A 22,094-nucleotide genomic window follows, 5' to 3' on the forward strand; every position below is an offset into this window, starting at 1 on the left:
CTTCCTTGCTGACGCGTGGAAGACCTGGATTGAGTTGCAGGCTCTGGCATAGCCCAGCCATGACCATGGCAGACATTTGGGGAGTGAACCATCACACAGAAGCTAGCTCTCTCCTGTATCTGTCTGCTCTCAAATTATGTAATTGATTTTTCTTTTTTTTTGAAGATTTATTTATTTTACTTGAAAGAGTTACACAGAGAGAAGAGTGGCAGAGAGAGAGTCTTCCATGCAATGGTTCACTCTCCAGTTGGCCGCAATGGCCTTAGCTGCACGGATCCAAAGCCAGGAGCCAGGAGCTTCTTCCAGGTCTCCCACGCAGATATAGGGGCCCAAAGACTTGGGCCGCCTTCTACTACTTTCCCAGGCCATAGCAAAGAGCTGGATCGGAAGTGAAGCAGCGGGGACTCAAACCAGCACCCATATGGGATGCTGGCACTGCACGAAGTGGCTTTACCCATTATGCCACAACACCAGGCCCCCTGTAATTGATTTTTTTAATGTGGATACAATGTTTCAGTTTCCTAAGAATAATGATCTGGTTAGGCAGGAAGTAGAGGTAGTTTATGGATATTGTTCCTCCAAATAGTCTAGGAGGAACAATCAACAAACTACCCATACTGAAATTTTACTGTCTTTTTAGAGCACATGAAATACTCTTTTTTTTTTTTTCAAGGTTTAAAAGGTTTTATCCTATAGTTAAAAGTAAGATTTGATTGAAAAATCTGTAAGTTTATTATATGTGATGATTAATTTTATATGTCAACTTGGCTAGGCTATAGTATTTATTTAATCAAATATGATTTTAGGTGTTTCTGTGATGGTATTATGAAGATGTGGTTAATACAATCAGTTGACTTGGAGAGTGCCCTCAATAAACAGTCTCTCTAAATCTAGATATAGATGTAGATATTTATATATATTTTTCAATCAGTTGGTGTTGTATCTCTCCAGAACCCTGGCTGATTCAGGTTTGGAAACCAAGAGTTACTGTAGAGGAAAGAATTTTGATGAATTTTCTGAATGGGTCTGCAGTTTTTGGGATTGAATTTCCAATCTGGTTAGATTTGAAGGCACTGCTGACTGCAGTGGTAGAGAACACTGTGTTCATGGTGTGGGTGTGGCAGTGAGATATGCAGAGTATCACCATTCGGTACTCCTGCTCAAATGCCTGGAGAAGGCAAGGGGTTGAATGATCCTAGAACATTTTTCTCAGATTGATGAGATTGGCCGGTTGGTCCTCAGTCTGCTGGATAAACCAAGAGCAGAATAGGGTGAACTCAGGGCTTCGGATTCCCAGCTTAAGCTCCATATAACTCACCTAAGAATTTCTGTCGCTGCCCTACAGAAACCTTGTCATAGCCGAGTAGGGGAGGTTGCTGAAACCCAAACCCAGAGTCTTATCCTGAAAATGACTGAATTACAATGCCGATAAATTCCCAGCATCACAAGGTACAGGCTGTTTAAATGAGGGCATTGACTGAGGAGAAATGGGTCCTCAAATTCCAAAAGGGAACCTATGTTCAGAAGATCCAGATCCTGGTGAAGGTTGGGATAGTAAACCTCTAAGTTCTGTTCTCATCTTGTTTTGCAAGTAAAAGCAGTCCTTCCACCCCTATTTGAGGAGGTTTCCTCTGCCTTGCCTAAAGAACCTGTCAGGATTCCACTTGAGTTAGTTGCCCTGCAAGACACTGCCGGTTCTCTTGACATACCACTTCTCCTCTTTGCTTCTTGAACTACAAGACTCAAATGCAGCAGGTCCTGAAGGGTAAGATATAAAGTGTGATCCATGAGGAGGATCCTTTTAAAAAAAAAACTGCATTTTTAAAAAATTTATGCAGACAGAAATATTGGGAATGTGCTTGGGAATGAGTTTTAAGGGTGTGGGCTAAAAAAAAATCATGGAGGAAACATGAAGCTGGAGCAGGTGAACCAACTGATCCAGCAGAGCTTCTGGATTCAGTTCTGTGACTTGAGGAATTAGAGAGGGCTCTTAACAGTTTTGTTGGTTGATCTGGTTGCCTGGTTGGCAGGTGGTTGAAACATGAACTAGAAAGTAGCCTACATGGAATGAGGCTGAAGTGCCAGGAGGTTCACTGCAGAGGAAGGGCCCCAGAGGCTTAGGGAGACCAGAGTGCTAGGGTGGGTTTAACACAGGAGGTCTGCTCACCCAGTCTGCAGGGGTGCAGAGGACACACTTTGATCACTCATCAGGATGGTGAGAGGCAGATGTTTTAAGAGAGCCCCAGAATCTGTGAAGGGCACTATGGGTGCTCCTCTGTGTGGATCAGAAATTACAGTGGGGGCTGCTGCTGCTGTACTGGGAACCCTTCCATGGAGTGGGGTTTGTTGGACCCAGGTGGGAGGGACCAGATGGCAGCACTTCATCACCAAAAACTAAGCAGGCATGGTACCATAATGGAGCAAACTATTTAAGCTCACAGAGACCTGTAATCTTGGCTGATTGATCATGGTGTCCCTTAAAGAGAACTAAAGGACAAGTGCTGAGTTCTGATTTGATCTGTTTAAACAGAAGAGTTCTTTTTTTTTTTTTTTTTTTTTTTTTAGATTTATTTTATTTATTTGAGAGTTACAGTGAGAGGTAGAGACAGAGAGAGGTCTTCCATCCATTGGTTCACTCCCCAGATGGCTGCAATGGGCGGAGCTGCGCTGATCCGAAGCCAGGAGCCAGGTGCTTCTTCCTGGTCTCCCATGCAGGGGTGTGGAGGCCCAAGGACTTGGGCTGTCTTCCACTGCTTTCCCAGGCCACAGCAGAGAGCTGGTTGAGAAGAGGAGCAGCCGGGACTAGAACCGGCACCCATATGGGATGCTGGTGCTTCAGGCCAGGGCTTTAACCCACTGCGCTACAGCACCAGCCCCTAAACAGAAGAGTTCTAAGTCAAGTGAAGTTTAACCTGAATGACCAAAACAGTGATATTCTCTTAATCAATTCCCAAATATGAGTCATTTTACAGATATAACCATTTGAATGAAGGGAGACTTTTGAAACTCCCTCCTTGTTTTTTAAAAAAGATTTACTTTTTGAAAGGCAGAGTTGCAGAGAGAGAAAGAAGGACAGCTAAAGAGAGACCATCCATCTGCTAATTCACTCCCTCAATGGTCTCAATGGCCAGGGTGGATCCAGGCAGGAGCTAGGAGCCAAGAGCTTCCTCCAGGTCTCCTCCCACAGGGATAGCAGGAACCCAAGTGCTTGGGCCATTCTCTGCTGCTTTCCCAGGCCATTAGCAAGGAGCTGGAGCTGAAGTAGAGCAGCTGAGACTAAAACTGGTGCCCATTTGGGATACCCGCTTGGCAAGCAGCGGCTTAACCTACTGCGCCAGCCCCAGCTGGGCCCTTTTGAGACACAACATCACTCTTCTGCCAAAAATTTATACCGTTAGCTTTTTCCCTAGTCTTTTACAAAAGGACCTGTGACTTTTTTTGCCAGAGTGACTATGCTTTGGAGAAAAGGAAATAATCAGACTTTTCCAGGATTACCAAACACTGACTGAACTGACAGAATGACCCAAAATGTTGTTGTGGCCCACCATTCAGAGTAGAGGTTTATGCAGCTCAGGTAGTCAGTGGAATTTTAGCTCAGGTTCACCCCAGTGGGTCAGTAGGTCCCTGTGCCACCCTGTGATTATTTCCCCAATGTTGGAATGCAAAATTTGTGCAGACATAGTTGGCAACCGGCTGAATCACTTATGAGTTTGTTTTTTCAAGAGGATGAACTCTTTGTTATCCAGCTCTCCAGATTCATACTTTTGGTGACTTTTCATTGATGTGGATATAAGCTAATAATAAAGAATACACAGTTACATGTAATTCAGAAAGCAGTAATCTGGGATCCTAAGTTAAACTCAGGAGTTTAGTTCTCTCTTGGTTCCTGTGTACAAAGCCAAAGGTCAGAGAAGACCAGTTAGCTAGATAATTGTTTTGGGCAGATTTCTCTACAGGGTGAAAAACAGAAGCCACCAAGTTCACTTTATCCTTCTTGCTGCGTGTCACTTTTCCCAAGTAAAGTAATTTGCACTTGCTCTTTACTTGGGAATTCTTAAATCCTTTACAATTCCATAAATACATTACAATTCCAGTCTTTACTTGAAGGCAGTGACTGTTTGCACATATACCAAGTGCCAGAAGAGTTACAATTGTGTGTAATGTCAAGCATTTGGTAGTTGGTCAGTGAAAAACTCTGTTGTTGCTTTATAACCATTTTTTTAAAAAAGATTTATTTATTTATTTGAAAGAGTTACATAGAGAAGGAAAGGCAGAGAGAGAGGTCTTCCATTTGCTGGTTCACTCCCCAATTGGCCGCAATAGCCGGAGATGCACTGATCTGAAGCCAAGAGCCAGGAGCATCTTCTGAGTCTCCCATGAGGGTGCAAGGACCCAAGGACCTGGGCCATCTTCTACTGCTTTCCCAGACCATAGCAGAGAGCTGGATTGGAAGTAGAGCAGCCGGGACTCTAACCGGCACCCGTGTGGGATGCCGGCACTGCAGGCAGTGGCTTTACCCACTACACCACAGCGCCAGCCCCGCTTTATAACCATTTTACATTGGTCTGCTGTACCTGATCTGAAGGTGCAGAAGAAAATACTCTGGTTCCTACCCCTTGAGAAGTTCTAATGCTGTTGAGAAAACAATGAATTAAGTTTCCTGGAGCAGTGTTGAGCAGCTAGGAGATGGCTCAGTGAATATTTCAGAGTCAAGTCCTTCACTGCTCCTGACCTTTGAAGCATTGGTAGAGTCTGGCCTCAGGCATCATCTGCCAGTCTCTGCAGAGGTTGGCTGGAATTACAAGTCTGTGCTAATTCACGTGTTTAAATATTTTCAAGATTGTATACATATGGGTACCCCTGGGATGCTTTTATGTTCTAGTGCAAGGTTTACTAGTTTAAGAAGTGCTGAGGGGGCTGGCATTGTTGTAGCAAGTTAAGCTGCCACCTGTGATACCTATACGTGTGCTTTCTATTAACGCACCTGGAAAAGCAGTGGAAGATGGCCCACGTGCCTGGACCAGGCTCCTGGCTTTGACCTGACCCAGCCCTGACTGTTGCAGCCACTTGGAGAGTGAACCAGTGAATGGAAGATCTCTCTCTGTCTCTCCCTTTTTCTGTAATTCTGCCTTTCAAATAAATTGCTTTTTGAAAGAACTGCTCTGAAGGCTGGAGATCTTAAATTGGTGGTAAGGAAGAAGGGGGCTGAAAATAGAAAGAGTAAATCATGGTAATTTGAGAAAAAACTTAAAAGATGGTAGTTGCAAAATGTCGAATCTTACCTCTGGTGTTGAAGCTTTTGTCATGTTGTTTTCTGTCAGCATACATTGTAGACTTACATCAGGCAAGAATGCCAAAATTTTTTAAGTTGTCCTTCAAGAAAAAATGGTTTTGTGGGGAAGTTACTGGGTTTTTGTTTTTTGTTTGTTTGTTTGTTTGTTTTTTGACAGGCAGAGTTAGACAGTGAGAGAGAGAGACAGAGAGAAAGGTCTTCCTTTTTTCCGTTGGTTCACCCCCCAAGTGGCCACTATGGCCGGCGCGCTATGCCAATCCAAAGCCAGGAGCCAGGTGCCTCCTCTTGGTCTCCCATGCCAGTGCAGGGCCCAAGGACCTGGGCCATCTTCCAATGCCTTCCTGGGCCACAGCAGAGAGCTGGACTGGAAGAGGAGCAACCGAGACAGAATCTGGCGCCCCAACTGGGACTAGAACCCCGGGGTGCCAGTGCCGCAGGCGGAGGATTAGCCAAGTGAGCCACGGCACCGGCTGAAGTTACTGGTTTTAACATTGAGAAGTTTAAATTTATAATCATCAGTTAAAGTTGTGCTGTGAGGAACAAGGCTTTATTAGAACTGTGTAATTAAAACTTGTAATTATAGAAAAGATTATAACCAAGTCATCCTTTCAAGATCTGAACATCTTAGCTGTTGACATCTCTGGCATTTTTAACAAGGAAAGACAGAGCTGGACTGAGGAAAGTCAGTGACACCAGATGAGCCACCCAGCAGGTGATCTGTGTGGTCCAAGTCCATGAGAACTACCTGCACTTTCTCAGCGGACCATAGTGAGACTTTAATCCCTCAGCTCTCACGTTCTCAAGTTCTTCGTTTTGACTCCTTTTTTCATCAGTGGAGATAATATTTTCAGGAAGGGTGTATTTTGTGTTAAGTCTGTTCAGGCATTGTGACCCCTGGGTAGAGTCCCTACTTGGGACACTCGCATCCTGTATTGGAGTCCCTGTTCATGTCACGGTTGCTTCCTGCCTTTGCATTTGGGAGGCAACAGATGCTGGCTCAAGCTCTTGGGACATATGGAATATTCAGATGGAGTTCCTGGCTCCTGACATCTGCTTAACCTAACCCTGGCTATTGCAGGCATTTGGAGAGTGAAGCCAGCAGATGGAAGACCACTTTCTCTGTGTCTCCCTCTCTTTCTGCCAATCTGCCTTTCGAATAAAGACATCTTTTAAAAAACACCACATGCTGGGTGACTTTAACAGAATTTTGTTTTTCACAGTGCTGGAGACTAGGATGTCCACAGTCAAGGTGCTAGCAGATGAAGTGTCTAGTGAGGGCTGGTGCATTGACAGCCATTTTTTTACTAGAACCTCACATGGTAAAGGGCCAACAGCCTGTTGGTTTTGCACTGACAGACCTTTTTTATATCCTTATTGTTTTTATGTTTTTTAATTTCATTTTCGAGAATCTAAGATCTCTTTTGAGTCTTTGTCTTCTTTTAGTCATTCTTTCTCCTTGACCATTTCTCTTCTTTCTTATGCAGCTCCTCTAATTTGCCTCTCTACAATGCTGACTTGGCAAAACTTGATAAACACTGGATGCAAGAACTGAAGTGATAGGAAGATTCCTGGCTGACTTCCATGTAGCTTTTTGTCTTGGGCACCAAATGGGATTGGGAGGACTAGGTATTAATGAGTACCTTATGAGGTGCTTTGTGTCCAGAATAAACATTTGGGCAGTCCAGGTTGGTTGAGAGACAAAAAAATCTGAGTAGGTGTTGTGGCACAGCAGATTAAGCCACTGCTTTGGACACCCACATCCCTTATCGGGATGAGTCCTGCCTCTGCCTTCCAATCCAGCTTCCTGCTATGCATGTGGGAGACAACAAATGATGGCTCAAGTTTTTGAGTCCCTCCCACCCACATGAGGCCTAGATGGAATTCCTTCCTCCTGACCCAGCCCTGGTTGTTAGTGGGCATTTGGGGAGTGAACCAGAGGATGGTTCTCTCGATTTCTCTCTCTCTCTTGATCTCTCTCTCTCTGTCTTTCTCATTCTCTCCCTACCCCCCACCACCTCCACTCCTTCTGCATTTCAAAGCAACAAAAATTGAATTGGAAAAAGATCTGGATAGAAAACACAAATTTGTGGTCCATCACTTTAATGGATGCAACACTGTTTACTCATAGACGGTGTGTAGAATGGTCAAAGAGCTCAGACTTAAAGAGAAGGCTATGATGAGACTGAGAAGGAAACTCCATGATAAAATGGCAGAAGAAAACTGGAGGCTTAGAAACAAGTCTTTGAACAAATAGGAAGTAAGTGGTAAGAACAACTCTGCAACAGAATGAAAGGCCTAACAGGTATGAGTCGGAACTCATTGAGTGGTTTGTGGTGGGAGGGCAATGTATGTGAAAAAGAAGCAGCTATTGTTTTTAAGAAACTGCTGGTCAAAGAGAAGAAATTGGGCAGATACGACAGATCTATTTTCTTGGTGTGTATCTATATGTCAAAGGAAAGAATCCAATGGAGAGGGCAGTTGAAGATAAAAGAGAGAGAAATGGCAGTAAAAAAAAATGTGAGGAAAATGTAGTCAATGATAATTTTGGTTCACTTATAAAAGGAGGAAGATGATAGTTTTATCTGATTATTCATTAAACAGATATTTAATGAGTGCTGCTGTGTGTCAGCTAGCCTTTGTTTTGTCTTGATTCTTGTGGGACCGTTAAGAGTAAACATAGTAAGCAAGTAAATTATACAGAATGTTGCAAGATGAATGCTCTAAACAAAAGGAACTAAGCAAATTAAGGAAGATGAGAACGCAGTAGTGTTTCGGTTTTAAGTAGTATGGTCAAAGTAGTCTTTACAGGTGGCTTGCAGATATCGGGGGAAAGACTGTTCCAATGGGGGAAAACAACCGGTGCAATAATTTTAAGGCAGGGACTTTTTTAGCATGATGACAGAGCTGCAAGGGAGCGGGGGAGGGCAGAGTCAGTGAAGACTAGAATGAGAGAAAGAAATAGGTGAGGTGAGGGAAGAGATTAGGTATGGCTTTGGAAGCAGGTGTACAGACTAGGCTCTCCAAGAGAAGTTTTTAAACAGGAGGGTCATCATCTGACTTAAATTTATCGTCTGACAAAAGTAAGTTGTAAGAGGCTTGGAGAGATTGGGCAAAGTGTAGAAGAGTCCTTGAGGGGAATGTGGGAGAGAGCCGACCAGAAACCATGAATTGTCATACAGCACTGAGAGCCTTTCGAGATAGGATGATGTTTGAATACTGTCTATATGTGCTGCTACTATTTACTCAGTTGTATAGACTTCAGGAGCAGTGCTCAACTGTTGAGATGTAATTGTGGAAAAAAACAGCTGGACAGTCTCAGAGTTGGATTTTGTGGGATGGTGTGGCAGAAAGACAAAGCGGTGATTCCAGTAATGTGCAGTAGGAGATAAGCTGCGTGAAGACCTCAGGCTGAAACAAGGAGGAGCTGCTAGATTTGAAAGGGAAAGGGAACGGGGGGGGGGGGGGGGCGAGGGGGCAGGCACTAGGAGGAGGCTGTGGAGGCTGGAAATAGAAGTAGCTGCAGACTGGGATAGTGTAGCTGTGAGGATTTAATTTGTGAAGAGCTAGCAGGTGATTTCAAGGTTAAGGACGTGACTAGAAATGATTTGCTCAAGAACCTAGGTGTAGGATAATATGAAGTACACATGGTTCCTGTCATAGACCTTGTAAAATCCTTAGAGTTTCCTGGGTGATGGGAGTATTTTTTTTTTTTTAAGTTTAAAATGAGGTCCCTCCATAATTTGTGCAATTACGCTAGAGAGGTTGGGGGCTAGTCTCCAGGAAGGGATTATAGGATTGGAACTTCCAGTCCCACCCTCCCTCCTCTGGGAAGGGGCTAGAGATCAGAGAATTTGCTCTAAATAAACCCTTGAACAATAAGATAAAGTGAGTTTTCAGGTGCCGAACACATGGATGTGCCTGAAGGGTAGTGTGCCCAGAAAAACCATAGGAGCCCTCACCATACCTCACCCTTTCTGTCTCCTTTTGGCTCTCATCTGTATCTATTATAATATCTTTATAGTACACCAGTAAATACAAATAAATGTTTCCTGAGTTCTGTGAGTCTTCCTAGCAAATTTGTCAAACCCAAGGAGGATTTATGGAATTAATTGAACCCAAGATGGGAACCCCAAGTTCTAGCCATTCAAGTCAGAAGTGTAAGTGACCACCTTCACTTGTGATTTGCATCTGAAGTGGGGAGTAGTCAGGACTACACCTTGAACCTGTGAGATTTGACTCAAGGTCTTAAGATAGGTAGCATCTGATGGAGTGAATGTGGGACACTTAGTGTTGAGAGAATTGTTTATGGTGTGAGGGGGGAATCTCTACATTTGATTACAGAGGTATTATTATTGTGAGAGTAGAGGGGAAACAGTTTTTTCCCTTACACTAGGATTACTTGAATTAATGGCCAAAGTTTAGATGAAGGAAGACCCTACTGCATGAGTCTGGTTTGACCAGCTCACTGGATAAGAAGATGAAGAAGGGAAGCTAGCACTAGTAATTACTGGTATAACTTAGAGTGCTAATGTCAATCAATTTACATTCAGAAATTATAAAAGTAAAAGAGTTTTATATGGGGTTTTAGGAATTCAAGAAATGCAGATTTGCTTTAAATCGGTGTTCCAAAGAAGACAGAGATATGGTACTGATGTGTTACAAAGCAGTAAAATTTTCTTTGTAGGAAATTTTAGATATTGAGAAAGAACAATGGCTGAGGGACAAACAAAAGATAATGAATGTATATATGAGTACTTAATAAAAATACTCATAAAGAGTCTGGTAACCTCTTATATGCATCTTCATTCTGGACACAATATAATTATTGGCTCCAGATGTTTGCAATCCGAGGGTAAAGGTAGTCAATGTTCCCATTCCCAGGCAGCCGACAGGAGATGTGCATAAATCCTATATTTGAGGGATGAAGAAAAGAGCCAAGAAAGAGCTTTGGTCTTTGTGATAGGAATGCCTCCATTTCTGTCAGGTTGCACGGAGAGAACAACTGCCAGAACTGAAAAGGAGGTGAGTGGCAGTGGGCCATGTGGATTCTGTAGTCGTGTTACCCTCACAGACCCCTCTGGCTTGCTCGGGAACTTGGGTCTTCTGGAAATAAAGATAAGCATCTTGTACAAATGAATATTTTTAGTAACTTGGGAAAAATCATTGACTTCTTAAAAGATAGATTTGACTGTTTTAGAAATCATTGAATTATTAGGGAAATTCTATAGGACTTCACTAGGGGGCATAATAACCTTTCCTGAAGATTTAAGCCATTGCTCTGTCCTTAGCACAGCCTGTTTTGTGGCTCATTCTGGTATCAGAAAGCACCGAATACAGAATAGATTGAAAGAGATGGATTATACATTAGAAATTAAATTGAAACTATTGCATGCCTTCCTTTTTTCTAACAGGCAAACTGAATTTGACTAACCATCAGTGAAGGTGTGATAAGAAATTAAATAAATCTTATGATATTCTTAATCTGTTGGAGAAAATTTGAATTACGTCCTATTTGGTGACTCGGAGAGAGCTTGAATAACTGGGGGAAATTCTTTTCTTCACTTGCTGGTTTTATTCTGTTTCATCTTTCAGAGTGCTTCATACTTGTGTTTCAGGGCAAGGCTATACCACTGTCAGTTTTATTTAGCAAGACCACAGTGTGCTTTTTAAAAAGAAATTAATAGACTTGATTTTCTGTAGTAGTTTTAGGCCTACAGAAACATTGAGCAGAGATATTGGCATTCCCACAGACCCACCTTCACGTTGGGGAGCTGAGGGGTCCAGGTCTTTTCTCTGACCCACAAAAGAATTCAAGGACAAGTTGTAGATAAAGTTAGCAGAGAAGTAAAATGTATTGGCAAAGCAAAAGTGCACACTCTGAGTGTGGGCACACTCCGTAGTGAGCTGCAGCCCACTGGGGTGCAGATCATCCCTTTATGTAGTCCAGAGGCACGGGGTGGGGCAGGGGTTTGGGCAGAGCTTTTCAGGAATTTGTTGTTTGCTTGTTTTCTGGCCTTTTTAGGAAGTCTTGGCAGTGTCGTGGCCTAGGGAGCATGATGGGAGTGGGAGTGTCAGCCATGGAAGTCTTATAATGATATAATAGTCTAGAGGTCATTGTGATGAAGTAGTCAGCAGCCATGTTGGATATTTTCAGCAGGAGCTGGTTCTGGGTGGCAGCTATGCTGCAGTAGAGATTTTTAGGTTGCAGGCCATTAGAAGGGGTTTTTTAGCGGCAGCTTTGGGGAAAGATGTGACATTTCCTCTGGCTTTTTCTCTAGTCCCTGACAGTTCCTTATCTATAACACTCCTACCCCTACGGTTTCCCCTATTATTGTTTACTAAGGCTCATAGTTAACATTAGCGTTCTCTCATTATTTTGCATACTTTTGTGTGGTTTCACAAATATGTATCCACCATTCTACTATATATAGAATAATTTCACTGCCCTAACAGTGCCTTAGGTGCTACCTGTTCATCTCTTTGCCACCCTCCAACCCTTGACAAATGTGTTTTTACTATCTCTATAGTTGTGCCTTTTCTAAGATGTCATAGAGTTGGAAACGTACAGTATAATACTGTAGTAAGGAGTATGTTCATCCTTTGGTATCCATGGGGGATTGCTTCCAAGACCAACAGAGATGTTCAAGTCCCTTTTATAAATGCCATAGTATTTGAATATAACCTACATACATCCTCCTGTATACTTTAAATCATATCTAATTACTTATAATACCTAATACAGGGTACTTGTTATACTGTTCTGTTCAGGGAATATTTAGAACACAGTTCTAAATACATTCCGGTTAGATGCAGTTTTTCCCTAATTTTTTTCAGGTAGAATCCATAGATATGGAGGATGATTGCATGTTTTTTGTTTCCTTCAGGAATTTCTGGCACAAAGCTCCTAACCTTGTTTGTTTCCTAGGTAATAAGTGTGAGGCTTTTTTTGTTTTCTGTGTCTTTTTTTGTATTCACAAGCCCTGAAGATCACACCTAAGTTTATACTAATGAGGCTACCTAATGTGTAAAGGATCTGAACTTTGAACCCCATCAGCCAGTCTCAGGAAAGGTGGGGCTGGAGGTGAAGCTCTATAAAAGCTCCTGACCTGCAGAGCTGGTAAGCTTCCTGGCTGGTGGACCCAACTCCAGGGGTGCAGAAACGCCTGCTCTTGGTACTCTTCCTGAACTCACCCCAGGTACCTCTTCATCTGACTAATTGAATCCTTCATAATAATCCCCAAAACATGTTTCCCTGAGTTCTGAGAACATCCTACCAAATTACCAAACCTGAGGGCGGTGGGAGTTCCAGGAATCTTGATTGATAGCTCATCAGCCAAAAGCACTGGTCACCTCCTGGGATTTGAATGGACATCTAGAGTTGGGAGCAGTTTGGTGAAAATGAGCCGTTAACCTGTGGGCTCTAATGCCCAGGTAGAAGTATCAGAATTACATTATAGGCCATTCAGCAGGTTCCAGAGATGTGAAGAGTTGCTTGTTTGTGGGAAAATTCCTTTCACATCTGGTCACAAGTGTGCTAGATTGTGAGAGAGTTGTAGGAGAGTACTGTTTGCAGAGTTGTCATCAGAAGTGTTATGTGAAAAGGTACAGAGACTGTGTTTTCCCACAAAACCTTTTCAGACTGTCTTTGGTCAATATACACTTAGGGTTTCTCCATGTCTTTTCAGGGATTGATAGTTCATATTTTTTAAAATCTAATACTACTATCACTAATACTCTATTTTATGGAGGAATCACATGTTTATCCATTCACCCATTGAAGGATGTCTTGAATGCTTCCAGATTTTGGCAGTTGTAAAGAAACCTCCTATAAACATCCCTGTGCAGGTTTGTATGTGGACATAAGTTACCTATTCATTTGAGTAGTAAAGACCTAGGAATGTAATTGCTGGACCCCATAGTATGCCTTTCTAAGATTTTATAGTTTATCTTTGTAAGAAACTGCCAAGATCTCTTCCAAAATAGAATTCCTGTTGTTCCACATCCTCACCAGTGTTTGGTGGTGTGATTTCAGCTGTTTTAATAGCTGTATAATGGTGTCCATTGTTTTTCATTTCCAGTTCTCTGGTGACAGGCTGATGAGCATCTTTTCATTGATCTATTTTATTTAGTGGGAGATTTGGTCACATCTTTATCCCATTTGGTAACTGGGTTGTATTCTTGCTATTGAATTTTATGAGTTCTTTGTGTGTTTTGGTTATAAGTCCTTTATCATATATAAATTTTGTGAATATATTCTCCCAGTATATGACTTATCTTTTTGTTTTCTCAGTGTCATGGACTAGATAGACATTTTAAATTTTAATGAAGTCCCACTTAATCAAATTTTTCTTTCATGGATGGTAGCTTTTCGGTGGTGTAACTAAAAAGTCATTGCCAACTTAAGGTCATTTAGATTTCCTTCTAGAAATTTTATACTTTTTCATTTTATACTTAGGCCTGTCATTCATTTTGAATTAAATTTTGTGAAAGATATAAAAAGTCTCAAGTTTCATTGGTTTACACATGGATATCTAGCTGGCCAGCCAGCACCATTTGTTGAAAAGACTGTTCTTCCTCCTTTGAACTGCCTTTGTCCTTTGTTAACAATCCATGAATCTTTTTCACTATGAAAGCCTATTGATTCCTGCAGCTTTATGGTAAATGAATTCAAACTTTAGAATCTGTTGATTGGGATTATAATTTTGAACCTATAGATCATATTGACAAAAAGTGTTAATGATGAATCTCTCTGTCCAAGAACATGGACTATCTTCCCATTTATTTATATCTTTGACTTCTCTCAGAGTTTTGTTTTCCTCAGATAAGTCTTGTACATACTTGTATTTTGCTACATTTATATTTAAGTTTCTTGGAGTGATTTTTTTTTTGGGTGCCATTCTAACTGATATTGGTTACTGTTGCTGGTATATACAAAAGCAGTTGACTTTTATACATTGACTGTACCCTGTAATCTTGCTATTTTTGCCTGTTGTTCTGGGAATCTTTTTGTAGATTCTTTGTGATGTTCTACATAGACACTCATGCCACGTGCAAAGAAAAACAGTTTTATTTCTTATTTTCCTTTCTATGTACTTTTAAATTTTTACCTCACTGGAGGACTATACCAGCTAAGACTTGGAGTGCCATCTTTGCTGAATAGGAGTGGTGAGAGAGCTCCTCCTTGCATTGTTCCCAGTCTTAGGGGAAGATGTCCCATTATGGATATTCCTCGTAGTGTTGAAAAAGTTTCACTCCACTCATAGTTTGCAGAGAGTACTTTGTTTTCTTTAAATTGCAAATGGGTGTGGCTTTTTTTCCCCCCAGATGTTTCTCTTCCATTAGTTTATGTACTTTTTCATTAGTCTGTTGATATGATGGGTTGGTTTTTAAATGATAGCACTATCCTTGTATAGCTGAATTAAATCTCATTTGGGGCAGAGTTGGGGTTGGCAGGTAAAGCTGCTGCCTATTATACCAGCATCCCATATGGGCGCCAGTTCTTGTCCTGGCTGCTCCACTTCCAATCCATCTCCTTGCTGATGGCCTGAGAAAAGCAGCAGAAGATGGTCCAAGTGTTTGGGTCCCTGGCAACCCAGATGAAGCTACTAACATTGGCCTGGCTAAGCCCTGGCCATGGTAGCCATCTGGGGAGTGAACCAGTGGATGAGAGATCTGTCTCTCTCTCTCTCTCTCTCCCCCCTCCCTCACTATTCTCCCACTCTGTATAATGCTGACTTTAAATTAAATAAATAATTTTTTTAAAAAAAATCTCATTTAGTCAGGGTATGTGATTCTTTCTAGACACTACTGGATTTGATTTGCTGCTATTTGTTGAAGATGTAACTTTCTATTTTCATGAGGAATGTTGGTCTGTGGTCTTCCATTCCTGGATTATCTTTGGGTGGTTTAGAGATTAGGGGAATACCAAGCACATAAAATGAGGTCTTTCCTCTGCCTCCATTTTCTGGAAGGAAGTGTGCTTAGTATTATTTTCCTCAAATGTTTGGTAGAGTTCACTTGTGAAACTCTCTGGGCCTGTTGCTTTTTTAATTGCTGATTGTTTCCTTAAATACAGGTCTTTTATTTCTCCTTGTATGAGTTGTGGTAGTTTGTGTTTTGCAATGAATTTGTCCATTTCATCTAAGTTAATAAACTACCTTTTTAATATTTATTGGATTGGTAGTTGTATTCCTCTTTCATTTCTGATACTGATATTGTGTTCAGTCGTTAATTTCATTCTTTTTTTTTTTTTTTTTTTTAAAGAACCAGATTTTGGATTCACTGATACTCTCTGTTTTCCCTTTTTTATTTTCACTGATTTCTGTTCTGGTTTCTATTCCTCTGCTTATTCTTTTCTCTAGTTTTCTAAGGAGAAAGAATGGTGCCTTTACTGAGTTCAGGTCTTTTCTAAATGTGCAATCAAAGCTTGGAATTTTCTTGTGAGCCCTGCTTTGCTACATCCCACAAATTTTGATGTTACATTTTCATTTACTTAAAAATGTTTTTTTAAACTTCTTTGATGGGTTATTTTAAAAGTAGACTAAAAACTTCCAGATGTTTGGATTTCCCACCTATCTTTGTGTTAATGATTTCTAGTATAATTCTGTTGTAGTGTGAGGACACATTTTACAAGATTTTCATTCTTTTAAATTTGTTAAGGTATATTTTATGTCTCAGAAATGTGGTCTGTCTTGTTGAATGTTCCAGGCAAGCTTGAATAGACTGTGCATTTACTCTTGCTAAATAATCTCATTTAGATTGTTGATTAACAGTGTTGTTAACAGATCGTAGTGATTTTCTGCCAGCTGAGTTTAATTCCCTAAATGTAGCAGGAGAATCATCTCTTTCTTCATTCCATTCTGCCAGTTTTCACCTCATTTATTTGGACCTTCTCATTAAATGTATGCATGTTTACAATTGTTACATCTTCTGTATATTATATTGATGTTATTGTCAAAAAGTAGTTAAAACCAGTTTAGTTTACAGATCTTCATTGGCTTTTAGAATCTATGCTCTGGCCGGCGCCGTGGCTCAACAGGCTAATCCTCCGCCTTGCGGCGCCGGCACACCGGGTTCTAGTCCCTGTCGGGGCACCGATCCTGTCCCGGTTGCCCCTCTTCCAGGCCAGCTCTCTGCTGTGGCCAGGGTGTGCAGTGGAGGATGGCCCAAGTGTTTGGGCTCTGCACCCCATGGGAGACCAGGAGAAGCACCTGGCTCCTGCCATCGGAACAGCGCGGTGCGCCGGCCGCAGCGCGCTACCGCGGCGGCCATTAGAGGGTGAACCAACGGCAAGGGAAGACCTTTCTCTCTGTCACTCTCTCACTGTCCACTCTGCCTGTAAAAAATAAAAAAATAAAAATAAAAAAAATAAAAAAAAGAATCTATGCTCTGATCTGATAGACTGAGCAAAGGAGGTTAATTTTTTTTTAAGATTGTATTTATTCATTTGAGAGGCAGAGTTACAGACATAAAGAAAAAGAGACAGAGAAAGGTTTTCTGTCTGCTGGTTCACTGCTGAAATGGCTGCAGTGGCCGGAGCTGAGCCAATCTGAAGCCAGGAGCTTCTTTCTTTTTTCCTTTTTTTTTTTTTTTTTTTTTTTAAACAGGCAGAGTTAGACAGTGAGAGAGAGAGAGACAGAAAGATCTTCTTTCCATTGGTTCACCCCCCAAATGGCTGCTATGGCTGGCGCGCTGCACTGATCTAAAGCCAGGAGCCAGGTGCTTCCTCCTGATTTCCCATGCGGGTGCAGGGCCCAAGCACTTGGGCCATCCTCCATTGCCTTCCTGGGCCACAGCAGAGAGCTGGACTGGAAGAGGAGCAACCGGGACAGAACTGGCGCCCTGTTCGGGACTAGAACCCGGAGTGCCGCCGTCACAGGTGGAGGATTAGCCTAGTGAGCTGCGGCGCTGGAGCCAGGAGTATCTTTCGGATCTCTCATGTGAGTGGAGGGCCCAAGCACTTGGGGCATCTTCCACTGCTTTCCCAGGCCATAAGCAGAGAGCTGGGATTGAAGGAGCAGACGGGACACAAACTGGCATTCCTATGAAATGTGGCACCACAGCCAGAGGCTTAGCCTACTATGCCACAATGCCAGCCCCCAGGAGGTTGGTTTTATAAACTGGAAAGAGCTAAGGAAAGCAGAAACAACAAAAGGCAAATTTTTGTTTCAAACTTACTTTTCTTGTAAAAGTTAAGGCAAAGAGGCCTTCCTTATAAATAAAACCAGATTTTGAGGGATTAGCTTTAGGGGATTATAAATGTAATTTTTCCCTTTGAAGGCCTGAGAATTTTAGGTTATAAATCAATGGACCGGGGGCCAGCATTTTGGTGTAGTGGGTAAATGTCAGCATCCCTGGCTTTGTCTTGACCTAGCCCCAGCTGTTGCGATTCTGGGGCGTGAATCAGAGGGTAGAAGGTATCTCTCTCTGTAACTCTGACTTTCAGGTAAATAAATAAATATTTTTTTAAAAAACTGACCTTAGATTAATAAGAAAAATAACAAATTTTATTAGTGTGCCTAAACACAGGAGGCATACACATACAGAATGAAATGCAAAGCAGAGCCAGACAATTGAAGCTTACACAGAGCCCATACAAAGGGGTGGGGTTTGTCTTCTTTGCAGGCTGTGGAAGCAGAAGCCCAGGTGTGTGAGAGGGGCTAAAGGACAAGATTGGGAATTTCATGCAGTTGAATGAGGGAAGAAGCACAGACACACCCCTTGGAAGTCGACCAGCATTTGTACACCTAAAGTCTTGCCCTTGCCAGATCACCTTATTAGCTGGATCCCAACCCTCCCCTGGGGCAGCTTAGGGGACTCTTCCCTGCCCTGTGTATGTGTGTGCGGGAGGGGGGCTGCTTTTTGGGCCAACACCACCATGTCTGATAAAGTCCTGGGGGAATTTCATTAACTGTGCCTCTGCCAGCAGCATCGCGCGGAAGAGGGAGGGAGGAGGAGAAACAGATGGTCCACATCTAGGAAACTGCAGGCTGAGTGCAGACTGGGCTCTAGGTTATTTGCTAAGATGCCTGCCTGGCCCAACGGGTGTGTTCTTAAACTTTGCTACCTTGCTGACTGCTGCTCTGGCTCATATCTGAAATTCTTGTATGAAGACAAGGACCACTGATGCATCTCTGGTGACAGAAGGCTGGGGACAGGAGAAGCACAGGGAGCAGGACCTGGCTTGTATTGCAGGGGAAGTTGTTCCCACCCTCCCTCCCCATCCCCCAGCAGCCAAGTAGTCAGGGATCTCTTCCTGGGAAAAGATCTTTCCTAGGCAGAAATGGAGATAACAGCAAGCTGTTGGCATTTGCTCACTTTTTACTTCTCTGAGTTAGACTGCCTTTATAAATGTAATTTTCTTTACCAGGGGCAGGCTTTCAGAGCCATTCCTGTGTCAGCAATTTCTCAGAATAACCAAATAACAGCACTTAAAAGAAAATCCTACAAAATAGAATTGAGTGATACATTTAGAGGTGGTATTTGTCTTATCAGTTAAGATGCCTGCATCCTATATTGCAGTCCTAGCTCTGCTGCCCATTCTAGCTTCTGATAATGTGCACATCATGGGAAGCAACCACTGGAGGCTGCTGTTGCAGGTCACAGGTAGCGAAAGAATTCAGCAGAACAGATAGAGTAAGCAGGGCTAGATTCATTGAACACATTCACTGCAGGGAAGCAACAGCCAAGCGGAACAAGTAGGGGCTGACTATGACTACTGCTGCAACACAGACTGTAATCTGAGGGTATTCTGTTGTAGGGGTCTCTTCTTAGAGTGGCTACTGCCATAAGCTTGCAAGGGAGCAGTGAGCAGGACAACCAAAGGCTGTCCATTGTGATACTGATTACAAGCCAAGAAGCGTACTTGTAGCTGGAGTATTATCCTGTTTGAGTTTCCTGTGGCCCAAGAGGTATTCGTAAGTAGGTGGGTAGATTGTCATTCCAGCTGAGCTTCGGAGAGTCCTTGATGGCAGAGGCCCCATGTGCACGGAGAATGGCACAGATGGAGCCAAAGATGCAGGCCACAGGAGGACACAGTGAGATAGCTTTGCTTCCTGTTGGACTTGCACAGTGAATAGCCATAGGAGGGTCCGTTTTGTAAAAATAAAAAGATGCTTAATAATTTTTCCATATTTAAAGCATTCTTGAAGCACTGGTCATTATCTCTAGCTTTTTTTTTTTTTTAAATGTTTATTTTTATTTACATGAAAAGCAGAGCAACGTTCACTTCCCAAATGCCTACAATAGCCACGGCTGGACCAGGAACTCCATTTGGGTCTGCATGTACATGATAGGGGTCTGAGTACTGGGGCCATCCTCTGCTGCTTCCCAGGGAGTGCATTAGTAGGAACCTGGATCAGAAGCAGAGGCAGGACTGGACCCTGAGTTCTCTGATAAAGGATGTGAGCCTCCCAAGCAGAGGCTTCACCCCTGTACCCCAGGGCTCGCCATTCCCTTTGGCTGTTAATTGGTCTGATTCTTCAGATTCTTCACGGCACTGATTTTTGCTTTTGATTTTATCAATTGTGTCGCTTTTAAAGGCTTCCTGGAGCCTATTTATCTTGCAAGATTCTCAGTTTCACTTAGCAACTCACCATTTGCATTGCGTTGTTGGATTAACTGTGAGAGACTATTAGAACCTGGTGTTAATTACTAATTAGGCAAGGAGTAGTGGAGGGGAATAATTGTACTGGTGGGTAGTTCATTAATGGGCGCTTTTCTACAGTGACAGTTTGTTTCCCCAGTCAACTTTGTATCCTAGATAATGAGTCTTCATGGAAAATGGACTCTAATTCAAACCTTACTGTTTCATATACAATTTAAAAGATAAGATCATCTGTTCTCAATGTAGAAGTAGTAAGGGTAGCTGATGTTGTATGGCTGTGGGGCAGGGGTACTGCCTGCTGCTGAGGACAAACTGACCATTTAGTAATGGCTGCTGTAGTTCTACTTCCCGCTAGGGAGACCTTTGCATTGAGAGGCCAAATAATTTGCTCAAAATAATATTGTTAACTCATAAAATTGCATTATATTGCCTTGCTGGAAAAAAAAAGTTTTAGGTGTCTGGAGAAGACTGATATACTGTAATCCCACAGTGATGCCAAATTAGACCCACTGTATACCCTTTATACTCCCCACCTTTGATTCAGGGGGAAAAGAGGCCAACTCTTCTGACCAATTGGAGACACGATTTATACCTTTCCATAACTTAGTCCAAAGGTATTACACAGCAAAGGGAACCAACATCCAGTCATCATCAGACCCTGATATTTGTAATAATAGCCAGCACCTGTGTGGTGCTCCGTGGTTTGCAAAAGCACCTTTAGGTCAGCAGGTTCATTCTTGTAACTGTGAAGTCATCCTCATTTTCCTGGTGGGCTTGGAGTCTGAAAATGAATTCTGTGGGATTATGTTTCCAAAACAGAAGAATCCAGCTTTTTTCTCTCCAGGTTTATTCTCTTTGTAGAATAATAGAAACATCCCTTTTGTAGTTACAAGATAGCCTCAAAACAGCGCCCTCTGTGATTCCCGGTCTGGTTACTTTATCATGTTTAAATGATGTGTTTCAATTAAATCTTACTGTTACGGTTTTGAAGCTGTGTACTGTGATTAATTTCTGTGGATTGGGTAAGTAAGAAATTAAGAGTCTTTTTCTTCCTGATAGTTAATGGTCAGTTGGTTTAAAATGGAAACCTATGTATAATCTGGTATTTTTTAATCTAGGCTCTAGACGCTGAAGTCTGTCACCATCCTTCAAAATGCAATGGAACGTACCACGGACTATATCTCGACTGGCACACAGGACGTGCCTGGAACCACAGAAAGCTGGTCTCTTGGGACACTGTCAAGCCATAAAGGGACCATTAATCTTGTCTAATGCTGAATCCAAAGTGGTTTTGGCACAAGGCCCTCAAAAACAGTGGCTGCACTTACCTGCTACCCAGTGTGTTGCAAAACAGAGGAAGCCTTTGGCTGCTCATCACCCCCAACCCGGGACCCTGCACCATAAACCATGGGAGCAAGCCACTCTATTCCAGAGGGCTTTATCATCCAAGGCCACAGCTCAAGGAGCTTCTTCGGAAAAAAAGGAAGAGTCTGATCCTTTACAAGACAAATCCATTAGTCTTTATCAGCGATTTAAGAGAACATTTAGACAATATGGGAAAGTCTTGATTCCAGTGCATCTAATAACTTCTGGTGTGTGGTTTGGAACATTTTATTATGCAGCCATCAAGTAAGTTTTCGCTTGGTTGGCCCTCTTTCCTTGTTTTCTCACAATGTTAACCTTGTTAATTGTACTAATGGTAGCCTTAAATAGTTTTTAAAATGCTTGAATGTCTGATTGGCAGAAAATGACTACTCTTCATAGCTGTTTTTCACATTTTGGGAATATTCACTAACGTTTGCTTACTGTGTGCAGCAGGCATTTTGCTAAATTTTTAACCTGTATCAACTCATTTCATCCTCAGGGCTACCATATGAAGTCAGAAGTAACAGTTCTTCTCACTTTATCAATGAGAAAACAGATTAGGCAAGGAGAAGTAAAATAACTCAGCTGGTAAGAGGTGGAGTCTGGACCAAAGCCCAGTTAGGTTTGTTTGATCTCACGGCCCTTGCTTTTCATTGCTGTGCTGCTCTCAGCCAGCGTTCAGGAGAGCCTGGAGATAAAATAGCAGGTTTCAGAAACTTGGCAGCACCATGGGTCCTCTACTTATGTGTTTCCTAGGGTGTTTATAAATGTAAAAAAAAGACAACTGTTTTGCTGGCTGAATGCTTTTGGTGGGAAATTCTTAAAATATTT

General features: G+C 42.3%; 1 protein-coding gene across 4 annotated transcripts in view; it reads left to right on the forward strand.

The window, feature by feature from the left end:
* FAM210A (family with sequence similarity 210 member A) overlaps positions 1 to 22,094 on the forward strand; it is a 38,341-nt gene that overhangs the window by 3,114 nt on the left and 13,133 nt on the right. For 2 of the 4 annotated variants that reach the window (XM_062201301.1, XM_062201304.1), the window contains exon 2: positions 21,017 to 21,527. In XM_062201301.1, coding sequence (XP_062057285.1) covers positions 21,052 to 21,527 — 476 coding nt within the window. In that variant the 5' untranslated portion in view covers positions 21,017 to 21,051. Of the gene's footprint in view, positions 1 to 7,421; positions 7,596 to 10,203; positions 10,316 to 21,016; positions 21,528 to 22,094 lie in introns of those variants that run through there. The other 2 variants (XM_062201303.1, XM_062201302.1) reach the window with 2 other exon arrangements.

The sequence above is a fragment of the Lepus europaeus genome, chromosome 9 (genome assembly GCF_033115175.1).
Source record: "Lepus europaeus isolate LE1 chromosome 9, mLepTim1.pri, whole genome shotgun sequence".
NCBI classification, from domain to species: domain Eukaryota; kingdom Metazoa; phylum Chordata; class Mammalia; order Lagomorpha; family Leporidae; genus Lepus; species Lepus europaeus.